Source organism: Pholis gunnellus (genome assembly GCF_910591455.1).
Source record: "Pholis gunnellus genome assembly, chromosome: 10".
Lineage (NCBI taxonomy): Eukaryota > Metazoa > Chordata > Actinopteri > Perciformes > Pholidae > Pholis > Pholis gunnellus.
Genome location: NC_136537.1, coordinates 21,022,216 through 21,036,860, shown reverse-complemented (window position 1 = coordinate 21,036,860; position 14,645 = coordinate 21,022,216). Strand labels below are relative to the sequence as shown.

At 40.8% G+C, this 14,645-nt stretch overlaps 1 protein-coding gene across 1 annotated transcript in view; it reads left to right on the top strand.

Annotated features, from left to right (window-relative positions):
* LOC306701939 (teneurin-3) overlaps nucleotides 1-14,645 on the top strand; it is a gene marked incomplete at its 3' end in the record, with an annotated part of 119,246 nt that overhangs the window by 94,777 nt on the left and 9,824 nt on the right. The window contains exons 17-20 of the mRNA XM_079167390.1: nucleotides 4,304-4,553; nucleotides 6,184-6,204; nucleotides 9,613-9,845; nucleotides 11,684-11,838. Of these exons, the coding sequence (XP_079023516.1) occupies nucleotides 4,304-4,553; nucleotides 6,184-6,204; nucleotides 9,613-9,845; nucleotides 11,684-11,838 (659 nt within the window). The remainder of the gene's footprint in view (nucleotides 1-4,303; nucleotides 4,554-6,183; nucleotides 6,205-9,612; nucleotides 9,846-11,683; nucleotides 11,839-14,645) is intronic.

Below are 14,645 nucleotides of genomic sequence, written 5' to 3'. Positions count from 1 at the left end.
ATTTTCTAATCCAAACTGAATTACTCAGTCTTGCATTCAGCCACTTTTTGACATTTGAGATTTATGGCCCATGTGGGTTTTTGGGCAAGGAATGCGGTTCGATATCCTCGGCTGGCGTGAAGATGAATCCAAATATCACTGTTTGCCTTCATTGCTGCTCCAGTATTGATTCTTTCATGCTGTAAACCTTGACTAATGTCCTCACCCAACATGTTAGCAAGCGGTGGTCCTCTGCAGCTGCACAGCGGTGTTAGCTCCAGACATTTGCCATCCCTCTTTGTTGTGACTCCTGCTTCATTTTCGCACCACTTCGAACATCTGAGGACTTTTTCTCTCGTCGTTTGTGGCAAAAGACCCCAGCAAAAGCCGTCTCCCTCTCTCTGCACCCACTCCAGAGCCTGTCGAACTAGATAAGGCAAATTGCTGGTGTCTGTGCTTTAGTCATGTCCTCCTGCCCCTCCTTTCTTCATTACAAGTGGATATTCCTTCCACTCAATCTGCAGCTTGTCTCTATCAACGGTAACATAGCTGGTTCTTATTGGACACAGCCAGAGTTCAGCACCTTAGTATCTCGGCGTGTGCTTACTGTACAGAATGCTGCATTTGAAGAACTGAGTGCTTTCCTGCCCACTTTTAGCCTCTATCAGGGTGGATCAGTGAGGGCCTGGGTGGTATCTAAGTGAATGACACAGTGCAAAGGAGAACAAAGCAGGACAGGGCGCAATTAAGACACACTCCCGCTCCTCCCTTACCAATCTCTGCACTCTCTATGTGTCACCAAGGTGACATTGCTCAGGGCGCTTCAGTTTTTTTATCAGGTATGGAGGCTCGGCCTTGCATTTGTACCATTAATCTCCTTAGAAGCTGTGATGTCGGCATTAAAGCATTTCTTTCCCACTACATGACTCAAATTAGCCTTCTATCAAAGGAATGATTTCCTTCTGTAATGATTCTAAGAAAGGAATCAATTGAAGGAACTGAGCGTATTCAGAAAGGTGGCCTTGTAGTTCGGAACAGCGTAATGAGAAATTATCGGTTTCATATACAGGAGTTGGTAAGAGTACGTGAATAAAGCAGAGCAACAGCAATTTCCTCTCCTTCACCAAATATGTCTGTAATATTTTCTGATAGAGAATGTGCTTCATGTCTGATTCACGCCTCTACACTCACATTCTCTATTAATCACTTTTACACACTTTAATGTTTTGCATTGTTTTCAATATCACTCCATTGTTGTGATTTTGGGATTGCCTCCACACAGATCTCAACATGGCGACGGCTGAGTCGTTTGCTTGCCGCAAACAGTGCTAACAGCACGAACGGTGCAAACAATGGCAACAGTACTGAGAGAGCTAAGAGTATATCTTTATATTGCCAATAGTTGTTTGCTGCTACATTAACGCTCTGGATTTGGAATGCAGCACCTTTTAATAGCAAGCTGCTTGACATGCAGTTACATGACATTCATGCGCTGTGTCCCGACTGGATGGAGCAGCGTTGGAGTGATCTTGGAGCAAAAGAGACAACAGATTCTCAGACTTTCTGAAAAGCCTTTCCTCACCATGCCAAGCCAAACAGAGACTTTTCCCTTTCACCAACTTCTTTCCAAAACTCAAACACGCCTCCACACATTCATTTATACTACTCAATGAGCATACACACTCCTAATGGTTGATCCATTCAGCTGCCATACTTGTACTTTGACTTGAAGTCTCCTCTGCAAAATCTGTCGAGGGAGCACTAGTTTGTTTCAGCATGTGCAAAAAGAAAAACAGAGCTTTGCCAAATTGTATTTCTGCTTGTCTCACATAACAACAGTAGCACTATTTTATTCATGAGAAAGTTTTGTTATCGGTTTTATAGATTTCAGCCAAACTCGCTTTTTTTTTTATTTTATTTTTTTTAAAGCAAAATAATATTTATAAGAACATTGCATGACTGCAAAGCCACTTTAGTCTGGACACTGTAGGAGTCCCCCTCTTTAGCCTGGGGCACCGGATAGTCAGAAGCCAAAGTCCCATCAGTGCAGCACTCCAGCTGAGACGTCACAAGCTCGATCCTTGCAACAATCATCAGCGGTAATGTGTCATGACCAAGTGTCCTTGAGGGAAGAAAACTGAAGCTTAATCTCCTCACTCACTCTTAAGTTGAGAGCAGGGGAAGTTGTGTGTGTGAAAAAGATAAAAATGAAAGAGTACAGTTTCCATACTAAGTGTGGCGTGATTGCGGGGGGTAGTTGATGATTGAAAAGTGCATTTATTCCATTCCATCACGCTGTGTGCCTATGGTAAGACGTGTGTGTACAGTAAGCTGTGATGGAAGTGTAAATAGAGAAGACCGCGGCGGCTTGCCAAAATGACCTGAGCAGTGAACGTCAGCCAAACTGCGAGACTGTTGCAACTGATCCATGTCCTACACACTGCATTAGGCTCTCGGATATTAGGAACGTCTGTCTTTCCAGAGAATGTTAAAGGAGCTATTACACAAACAGACATTCAAATTCTAGTCAGATTGCTTTGCATATTTTTTTTATTCGCAGCAATGTTTCTGGGTGCAGCGTCAACCTTTCCGCTCAGTTCCAGTTTCCATCACACCGTGTGTTTCATTCAGTGAGCAGACACATGGATCACGGTTCAATTAAAGTCCCAAGGTCGCGCATGTGATGGCGTCACGCACAAAGCCGTCTCCCGGACCTATTTGTCTTTGTTAGAGGCCCATGTATAATGCTCTCCGATACAAAAGACGGATTGGTCAGATCGTCCTGTCAGGAGTCTCGCCAGACCGTGCCTTCATTTGAATTTGCCCTTCAATCAATTAAATCAATGAAAGGAACTAATCAGCGAAGGGACAAGCAGCACAGTTTGCACGCTCGATTTCACGTACATCGAGGGTTACGATGGCTTACGGGATAACGCTGTGGGAGAACGATATTATGTGGCCATCCGGTGGTGTCATAGATCCACTAATTAGGACAGAGGCAGTGTGTGAATTCAAACAAGTTGTTGGATTTGAATAATTAAGTGCTTCCAGTATGCACTTCTTCCCTTTTGATGTGTTTTTTCCCCTTTGAAGAGAGTCCCACTATAATCTGCCCCCTCCCCCAAAAAAAGCCAGTTTTATCTGCCTCTTGTTAAAATATTTATTTTATCTTCAGCGAAATGTATGCACCGTTATTAGAGGAAGTTCACTCCACTGTATTTATGTTTACCACCTCTTTGTGACTTGGGGGAAAAATGATGATTGAACAGAAAATTATTTTAATGTAAAATTCAGCTTTGTGTAAAGTTTTCAGGAACCCACTGAAGCAGCTCTAGACAAATGTGAGGGACTGGAGTATTATGGCGTATCAGTTGGATGGATGGGCAGTTGGTTGTCTGTGTGCTGCTTCCACTCCATGCACTACTGCGTTTAAATCACGTCATCGTCTAACCTTCACTCACAACAACATAAACAAAACTGGCATTAACCATAATTTGTTAACTTTTATGAAAAAAACATATTAGCAATAAAGAAGCTGACACAGGCTGTGCTGTATTTGCTTCTAATGAACAGAATGTTGGTTTATGGTTCAGTAAAAGTGATTATGAAAACATAATTAAACTCCCCTAAACTGTGTGATAATTCCAAGTTTGTGAAATGGAATTTAGACTGCAATAATTAGTCAGCTACTGCACAGTTCCTGTGCATTTAGAACTAAAGTGAAATAAATATCTTCTTGCGTATTAAGCTAAATAAGCCAAATATATTTTACTTTGGCTTATTCTGTCTATTCACAGTATGTTCGATATTTCTCAAAGTAAATGTATTAATCTTAATAGATTAAGGTTTTTATGAAGCAATTGTTCCAGATTTTGTAAAATATGTTAATTTGCCATGAGTTGAATAAGAAGATCTATGCTAGTTATAGGTGTTAGGTATGGAGCTAAAACCAGGAGGTGGTTAGCCTAGTTTAGCATTAAGACCGGAAACAGAGAGAAATAAATGGGCACCGCATATAATTCTACCTAAAACCACAAGTTGTCTTTTTTGTGGGTGTATGTGTACGGATTAAACAAGCGAAACGCAGCGTTAAACAGGTGATTATCATTTCTATCAGCTATAGCTCTGGGCAAGAAATCAAGCAAGCACATTTCCCAAAATGTCTGTATTTTCTTTTACTGTGTATTTCTTTTTGGCCAGGGCCAGGCCTCTCTGGAGACTTCCTGATTGATTAAAGGATAAATGATGAGCCCTGTACCCGCTACCAGTGTCAGACATCAATCATGGCTTCACACCTGCAAATAACTGCTGTTTTGTTTCCCAGGCATTCTCTACAAAGGCAGCGGGGAGAACCAGTTCATCTCCCTCCAGCCCCCTGTGATCTCCACTGTCATGGGGAACGGGCGGCGCAGAAGCATCTCGTGTCCCAGCTGTAATGGGCAGGCCCAAGGCAACAAGCTGCTGGCGCCGGTGGCTCTTGCATGGGGCATCGATGGAAGTCTGTACGTCGGAGATTTCAACTACATCCGACGCATCTACCCATCGGGCAATGTCACAAGTATCATGGAGCTCAGGTAAGAGCACGGCCTCATTGTTGGGACTTCTTTAAGAGCATGTTACACGTAGTTTGGGACATTTATTGTGCAACCTGTTGACTCTTTATCTCTGTCCCTTTATCAAAGCATTTACCTGAAAGAACAAGAGTTGATACTTCCTTGTGTTCTGTAGCTGACCCCTAAATAAAGTAAAATATGCATAAGTTAAAGGCGTTGGATCCCACTTTACATTTCTACAGTTAGTCTCCAGTGTGAAGAGGGAAACTAAAATGGCATGAGCGACAGACTTTCAGTCACACACGTCTTTCCTCCTTCCCATAGAAATTTGAAATCTTTTCCCTATCCGTCTTCATAATTAGAAAAGACATCCTGTCTTCACCGTGTAATTGGGATGATTTACGCCCTCGTGCCAAGTTGGCTTGTGTCTGCAATGACTCTCATTCGATCAGTTGGCTTATTTCTAAGTGGCAGATGTTGATTAAATGTACATTGGGCCATCATCCTCTATGAGAGACGTACATATGAAAACTGCCGTAAAAAGGACGTATGTCACCACACTGTTGGTGGGTAGTTTTACATCAAGTAGTTTGTGAGATAGCGTGGCGATTATAAGGAACAGATATTCAAATCTTAAGAGGGGAAGGGATTGAAAAACCTTCCTCTCTATCTCAGGAACCTGCCACTACCTGTGCAGTGATCGGCCCCTACAGGGCAGTTCTCATGTGAGGATGTGAGTGTAACACTGTGAATGGGAGGCACAGTGCTGCTGTAAATGAGCGTGCATGCTCAGCAACCCTTTCCTAGATAAATAATGGTTTAGGAAATGGTTTGTGTCTCCAAGCAACTATTTTGCTCTGTTTACAAGGAGAAAAACACTACTAGGAAAACTTGTTGTGTTGGCCAAATTGGACTCAGTCTGACATAAAGGATACACTAAGGACAAATTTAGTTCACATTAGATGGCAGTTGCAGATTTAAACCAGTACCGAAGAAAAAGTGCATAATACAACACATCCTCATTGCTTGCAGAATGCATGTATTTTATTTGGTGCTCGTCGCTTCCAAACATTTAACGACCAAAGTGGTGTCAGATTGGTATATATGACGCATGCTTGTTGCATATAACTCCAGATCCTCCATATGGGACTCCGTGAACCTCTTTCGAATGCTGTTAACGTAAAGTCTGTTTAGATTCTGGCTTCAGTGGCCAATGTATCAAGTGGTCGAATCAATATTTCAATATGAGTGGCCAAATTGAGAAGAGCAGTGGTAATGCAGGACGGGGCTTTATGAAGATAGGAGTACATATTTCCCTCTCTGTGGATTGTAACTCTCCGGCCTCTCTCCACTTTCTGCCAAACAGATTGTCATTGCTTGCGATTGTCATAGTGGCCGTGTTGATTCTTCAAGGGGATACTTTGACTTTCTGAGATTCAGCTTCTTGTTTTTTCCTCACTAGTTATTGTGAGGAGAAAAGAAATGCGAGCCTTTTAAAGCCTGTAAGTCATTTCTATGACAAGGAAGCTGTCTGCTTTTCGGTAAATGACAACCATTACAGCGAGAAGTTAAAGTATCCTTTTAAGATTAACCAATTTCATTGCATTAATTCTTTTTCCTCTTTTCCTCCTCCCTATGTATCCTGTCGTAGAAATAAAGACTTTAGACACAGGTAGGTGTATCATCTTAGTGCATGTTGCTTTAGTTTTCTTCACTCATCACCATCTGTCTCATCCTCTTTATAAGTATATGGATAATAACTCTTTCTTTTACAGTCGCCTTTAGCACCAGTGATTGCCATGTGTAATTATAACACAATTATAGCTTGATTACATCCAAATAGGAGGAAGAGTGCACAGTCTGTCAGAATGTGGCAATGTGTGTATTGAGGAAATTGCTACAACACACACTTCATTTACATATATAAAGTATTTCTAGGTATAAATATAAAAGAGGCGGTTAATGTGTATACAATCAACACTTATGTACCTAGTGTAATGCTGTCCAATACAATAACTTTGCAATAAACAGCACCATTGTTTATCATACAGTACAATTACATTTACTGTGATGGTGTTTGGCAGATGCTCTTATCCAGAGGGGCTTACACAACTGCTTTGTATTCATGATTAGGAGAACATCAACCGATCAAGTTAGGTTGTCCCACTGTTTAACATGGCCGCAAGGGCCAGAGGTGCTCCACAGAGTAAACTAGAGGAAGGTTGTCTGGCTGGCTGTCAAGGTACTGTCTCTTGTGTGACAACGGAGTCGTTTCATATGAATATATGTCTTATTTTATTCATTTGAAATCTAAACTAATTTGCCGGATTCGTTCGCTGAGCGCAGCAGCGGTTTCCTCCTCCATATTTTACTACGGGATGTATTGTTTCCCCTTCATCTAATTCTTGCTGCTCTGGTCAGATGCAGAACAGTTTTGATGAATGTCTATAATGTATAAGCCCTACATGACCCCCAGAGAAGATAAATAAAGCTTGGCGTGCAACGTGACCAGAATAAACTTAGTTTGGATTGTCCTCTACAGGTCATTTGTGTGGCTCTGTTGATGCAGGTAGAAGTCAGTTTCCTTTGTGTTTTTTTATTCTGAATAATCTAGAACTAAAAGGCATAAACAATTATTTATTTTAATTTATAATTTTATTATTTATTTTGGTCCAGACTAAAGGACAGCAATGACAGGCGTGGATATATCTAGTGATGGCAAGATGAAGCCTCATGAAGCATTGAAGCTTTCTGGCAAATTAATTTAAAAAATGGTTAATTTTTCAAGGCTTCTTGTGCACAAACAAACTCCCGTTAAATGTCAAACAGGCCGATCTATTACTGATCTCAACCATGTCATCTGTGATATAGGCTACTGTATTTTGCGCCTGTAGGCTAATTGTCTTGTGAGTAATGCATCAAATGTGTGCCAATCAAATCCTTTGGTCAATAATTGTGTCATAAATTAATAACAGTAGTTGTTGTAGTAGGAGCGGCAAAACGAGTGGTTTAACCAGGCAGTTAATATGCTTGTGTCACCAAGAAAATCATTTACACGGGAGACTCTATTTTTATTTGTTCAGGAACAATAATTTCTCAATGTGTCTAAAACGATACAAGCCTCGATACGGGCCTCACAGAAAACCTCCTGGATTACTCGACACGCGCTCCGAAGCCTCGGCACAGCGCGTAACATCACTCGATAAAGTTACACTGATTTAGAAAACAGATCTAAAATTAACTTGGCCTCAATGCGTTTTTCCAAAGAACCTTGTTAAAGCTGAAACAAACGGGCACAGGAGTTATTATAATACATCCACGTGGCTTTTCTTTTTTTATACTCGTGTAAGACCTTTTTGATGTTTCCTTTTTATTTTATTTTTTCTGTTTTGAGCCCGCTTCCCAACAAGTGTTGAATTAACCAATAAGCTTGCAGGTCACGTTGTATAGATTTGGGAGCCTGTGCATGCTCTGCGAGCCTACCTATCACTGCCATACATCTGCCTTAACATGAGAGGCTTCATAAATGAATGCTTTTATTGCAGGGCTGTTATATTGGCCCGCACAATGTCACACAGGTGTTTCATTTATTGTGTCCGCCCCGTGCCGTTTAAGGAAAAAAAAAAAAAAGGGGTTAGTCATATACGTCTTTCTGAATTCGTAATAAGAACTTGATGGCAGCCACCTATTTTGGGCATTTACTTTGACTCATAATAGCTGTCAAGTTTTATGACTCCATCTTCATCATTTTATAAAGATGTTTCATTGCCACATTTATTTTGCCGTCGCATTATCCCACTTCCAAAGCCAACCAGTATTGACTGAAGTACCATTAAGCTGGAGTACAACTAGAGAAGCCATGTTTACGACTGCACTGTAAAGCGAGCTATTTTTCATGTTAACTGCCTCTGTTTTTAGCCCTTTAATGACACTTAAGCACCATCTATGTATCAACTCTGGCTTAATAGAAAGGTTAATGCTTAGTTTTTTAGCATTTCAAATTTGTTTACAAGGAACTCACAGAAAATGATCATTTAATTGGTTTTCTTCGAGTCTAAATATCAGTCAATCATGTGTTGTAAAATATTTTGATTCCTCCTCCTTGACACGTTTTCTCTCTGATTCATGGATCCATTATGAGACAGCAAAAAGGATGCAAATAAGCAGAAACAGATGCAGTGCCATTAGTTGTTGCACTTTGTGAACATAAGCCAGTCATTTCTGTAATTTCCAAAGGCTTTTCCCCGCAGGGGAGTGATAACAAATGAAATGATCTGGCACACAAGTTGCCATTTCTGCTTTGTAAACTGGAAGCCCACTGCAGTGGTATCCTGTTCCACCATTTCAGCCTTCTCTGTCTCACTTTCTGCCTTTTATTTCTCATTCACAAAATCTTACAGTTATTTTTAACTTTTAAAATAGACATTAACCTCTTCAGTTCATTATCCACGTGCATGACAATGTTGCTACTAATTTACAGTTTACGGTTTATATATTAAGCTGCAACTGGACCGAAAAAGAACAAATGACACGTCATTTATTAAACACATTTACGGTGTGTTTTAGAAAAGCTTAAATGCGATAACATAACCTGATTGAACAGTGGCATTAACTTTCTGTCATCTCCTTTATTGCAATTTTCTTTTAAATGCATGAGTCTGAAGAAGGTTCCCTTGTTCCATTACACTTAAAGCAATGTATGACAGTATGCTGGGCTTGATGTTAGTATTTAAACAATACTCCTTTCTAAATGCCTTTGAACAGTATTTTCAAAAGTTTTTACCTATAACTTAAACAAATGCAAAGTGAAGACAATGTTAGCTCTCTGGAGAGGTATAATGGAATTCATTATATTCTTTTCTCTTAAGTGTTGAGTTGGGAGTGAAAATCAGGCTATATTTCATCACAGCCTCAGTTGGGGTTTACAGGTTGTTTCAGGAATCTCACAGAGATTATTGATTTAGACTACATAGTGGTAAATTAGCACTATTAAAGGACTATTTGGCTGCATTGTTAGAAAAAAAAAGAAGCCCAAAGTGAAGGGACAGTGTATATAACTGAGTTATTGTCTTCAATGCAGTAACAACCCGGCACACCGGTATTACCTGGCAACTGATCCAGTAAGTGGCCAGCTGTACGTGTCGGACACAAACTCCCGGAGGATCTACCGACCGAAAATCTTAACCGGGACCAAGGAACTGCAGTCGAACGCAGAGGTGGTGGCAGGAACCGGGGAGCACTGCCTGCCCTTCGATGAGAACCACTGTGGCGATGGAGGCAAAGCCCCGGAGGCCTTTCTCACTGGACCCAAAGGTATCGTTAAAAACTAATCAAGATGTTGCACCCAAATGGTGGGGCGGAGCACAGTGATGGCTTTCTCAGTCAAGAGTGGCAACTGCTTAATTTTAATTTATGTGTATCAACCTGGTCCGTGCCAAGCAAGGGCCTTCTTTAATGGATACGTTTTAGTTTTGTGTCATGTAGTGTGTAAAAGTAAGCAGGACTGTTAACTGTCAACAAAACAAATTAACTGAAGCATTGTAGATTAATGGGTTTTTTTCTGCTGCAGTCTATCAAAGGTTATCGTTGTTTTATTCTCCATAAATATAATGCTTAATTTATTCAGCAGTATTGGTTATTCCTGTAAATATCCTTTAAAATGTACTCGATCCTTGAAAATTCTTTTCCAAAGCAGCTCTTGTGAAAGTAAAGTATTCAGTCCTTTAAAGCTCAAAGTGACAGCTATCCACGAGTTGATACCCGCCATGCACAACCTGTTGCCCACATTCAAATACCACTTGGCCATTTGGGCCATTTGTGGTTGGATTGCTCACTTTTTTATAAATTCTTCTGGATAAAAAGGCTAAGATGAATTGTTTTTGCGGTAGTTGTTGCCCGCTCTGAATGCCAAATGCAATAGCTCAGATTCAGCTGGGTGATAAAGGCTTGAGTGAAGGCAATCTGAGGGAGCGACTCTAATGATGGAGTGGGTGGAAGCCGAGACCAGAGAAGAAACAGCAGATGGCTCCATTTTTTTCTCCTCTCAGACATTTGGTGAACTTTGCTCAAATGTGACACATTTCATCTGTCTGAGAATCTCAGACTGTCAAATAGCCAGATCCCAAGGATTCACTGTGGGCTCCCTCAACTCGTAAATGTTTTAGCAGAAAGCAATCTTGTGCAGACCTAGCCACAGGTCAAACCAAACCACTCACCTTGCATAGAAGCTTTTAAAGTCTTCATTGAAAAATAAATCATGTGCTCGGGCTAAATGTGAATATAAAGCTTATTCGTGGTATTCTAAAATCCTTCAGAAACTAAAGGAACTATCTTACACTCTACAAATATGTTCCTGAGATCTTGGGAGTCAAACCCAAAACCACGGCGTGTTGAAACCAATGTGAAGAATGAAAAATAGTCCCTCTGCATGTGAGGTGTGATTGAATTCCCATAGGTGCTGGTCTCTATTAAGCAGCGCGGGGACACAGAGAGTGATGTCGAAGGCCGCCGTGGCCCGTTCGTGCATTTTCCCAGTTTGGGACAAATGGTTATTGCAACTCCACACTGGCTCGGCTGCAACTTACAACACTGAGCTGACACTCAATCATTGAGACAATTTAGTCCGCAGTTGTCACCATGGCAACGGCCCGTCTTTCACCCCCCCCCCCCACCCCCCCCACCCTTTCATCTGAAATTGGCCGAAGCTGTCATTTCCGCTCCCTCGCTCACTCATTTCTCAAATGGTGTGCAGATTGTTGATGATTGCCGATGAAAAAAAATCTCCCAAACCCAACACTCATTGACACCCCCGGTCCCGAGGTCCTTTTTTTAGAGAGGAGGGTTACAAGACGTGGCAAGTGCATATATACCGTATGAATACAGCCTTTCCCACTTCAGCCTGCGAAATAATTTAATACCAGAAAAGCAGCCTGTGAATTATTGATGGCTGTGCTTTTTGCAGTGACCTGAATAATGGGAAGGCAAGCTTGACACATGTATCCATCGTGTTCTGTCCACTGAGTCATGCAAGCAGAGATGCCGCATATCTACCATGTTTTCTCGTTATTGTTCTCACAAGGTCTTTCTTTTTTTTTTTCTATCCTTTCTCTTCTTTTGTCCGCCCCCTCCCTCCTCTTACCTGATGGCCACAGGCATCGCTGTGGGCAAGAATGGACTGATATATTTTGTTGATGGCACCACAATCAGAAAGGTGGACCAGAACGGCATCATCTCCACTTTCCTGGGTTCCAACGACCTGACATCGGCTCGCCCGCTGACCTGTGACAACAGCATGGACATCAATCAGGTGACTTATACACAAATGTGCCAGAGAGTTGTGTGCTCACACGGAGCATGTCACAGCGCCACCCTGTGCCCCCACCTCTCTCACCCTCTTTCAATTTGCTCATCCATGACTCATCATTGATATGCAGTTATATAACTGCATATATATATATATATATATATATTACATATGCAGTATATGCAGTATAACTAATCTCTTCATGAATGCTAATCTTTTTTGGGCAACTGGTAGAGGAGGACGACATACAGGGGCTGTTTTTTATTTTTTATTTACCTCATCGTTTATATAATCATTAACATTGCCCAAAGTCTTGACAGCAAGGTGGAAGAGCTGTTTTGTATGCTGCTCCCTCTCTCTGGAACCTTGTGCAATTACATTTAAAATTGCAAAAGAAAAAAAAAAAGAAAAGAAAAGGCCTCTTTCCGGGAATTTGAATCATAGCTGCAGAAATTGTATGCCCTCTCTGCTGGCTGCTATTTAGAAGAATATTACAATCTGGATGTTTTAGTGTAATTCATTTACTGTTTGATAGCGTCATTCTTACTTATATTTATTGACGGTTAGATTGCCCTTGGTTGATTTTAAAGTGCCTCTTCAGTTAGTTTCAAGGATGTTATCTTTTAAATGATTCTTATTGGCAATATTATTTATGGTTTGATAATCCCATTTCTGTTCAATTCTGATCTGATCTCCTAATGATGTTAGCTTGTGACATTGTTATTGCTGCCTCTCTTGGCCAGGACACTAAAAGAAAAGTTGTAATCTCTATGTGAAATACCTGGTTGAGCAAATTTAAAAAAAGGCCGTTAACTGCCGTATCTTATCCAGAGAGACATACAGTGACATCAGTGGAATAAGCTCCAGTTCCTACACCAACATTATCAGGTTCTTGATGGAGGAAAAAAAAAACAGAGATGATGATTATTTTTTTTCCCTTATTTTTTTTGCTCTCAACTCGACAAGACCAGAGCATTTTCTCTGAAAGTACTGGAGGAAAATATGAGCGAGGAGGAAGATGTGATTTAGGCAGGAAGTGGAGACATGAAGTGTTTATTGAGGAGATGAGTTTTCAGGTCACGGCAGATGATATGGAGGGAAGAATAATTACTCCGTTTGGGGGACTTGTTTTGATGTGGCTGGAGCTGAATTAGTGTTTGGTGTTCCACTAGAAATACTCAGGATTGAAGACACTCACACCATACATGATAATGAAGCAGCAATCGGTAGCGAGTGAGCGGCACATATACCCTTTCCTTCAGCAGCACCTGAGGACGGCTGGCTTTGTCCCGCAGAATTTACTAACTCCCTGTGAATGAGGGGGACATAAAAGCAGCGCCCTGGCCCCACACAATAGGTTATAGCATTACAATACCACGGCACTTCCTCCAAAGAAGAGAAGTGCAGCTCCCTGCGCTCAAACATTTATATCCCTCCTCATTTCACTCCTTTAGAAATGTTGAGATCTGACTTAAGATGAATAATGAAGAAAAATAAAAAAACAAAAAAAGGACTATGCTGTGAACACATGCATATGTAAATAGGTGAGTTCACAGCGTTCTTTATATCTTGTTGCTGCAGAAAGTGAATTGTTCAGTGAATTGGCTGTGGTGAATGTAATTGCCGCAGGATCAGGTTCTCCCACCTCTTACATGTGTGCACCAGACATAGCAGTGTTTTTTAACTAAGCAATTTACATTTTAATTAGGTTTCTGATGTTCTAATGCAGATCAGCTTACAAACAAAACACTTCTAAACATAGATAGGAAGGACAGCAGCAGTCAAAACCAAATGACCCCGACAGCAGATACCACAAATATCCTTTTGAGAGGTTAGATAATAATAGCACCAACACAAATAAGAGCCGGGAGAAAATTAAACAGTGTTTTTGGCAGCATTAAGTCATTTTGAATGTAAACAGAACAGAAAGCAATCTGTGTTTGTGTGCGTACGTGTGTGCGTACGTGTGTGGGTGAACATGAAGGGGGGAAAACATAAGAGAACATGAAGACAAAGGACTAAGCTTGTCACTTTTTGCTAATTACCAAGTCATTTGGTTTGAGCCAATAAAAAGATGGTTTTGGCGAGACCGTGTGATCCTCAGGCATCCCAGCTAGAGAATTGGCTCAGTGCGGTTTAACTAGTGGCAGCCTTACAGGCAGTGTGTTTGATTATTAATCACCCTGTGGAAAAGCACAATTCAGGAGCGTTTTGACAGTTTTAATGACACAGTTATGTATTTAAAGGCCAGGCCAATCATTTGTGCTGTTACAAATACGCTTTTTATTAACTGACACATTTCTGACAAGCAGATTGTAATAGTTGGCTGTGGTTAAAGCGTTGGACTGTAATATCTACTTGTTATTCTTTCCAAGATGCGGTTAACACTGCTATCTCTTTTTATGTGTAGGATTTTTTACTTAATTTTGTTTTAATTTGATACACTTAATTGACCACTTAATGGGGCGCTCCCCTCTCAGGCTACAGCATCAGTTAGTAAGCATACTCTGGGTTATTTTGGCAGCTATACTATTGCCACACAGGGCATAACCCCCTGGAACGTCACTTAGTTTTAAATCTCAGTAACGGCATGATAAAAATGTAAATGTTTAGTAGGGATAGAGGGCATAATAGAAAATTATCTTAAACGTCACAATGGCCAAAATTATCCTTTAAATTCATGTATCAGCAGCGCTAGCACAAGAAGATAAGAGTTAATCCTATACCCCAAAGGTATAATACATATTATTTATTTCTCCCTTCAAGCCAATTTAAATGATATATTCTAAGACAAACTAGCATAGTGTAAA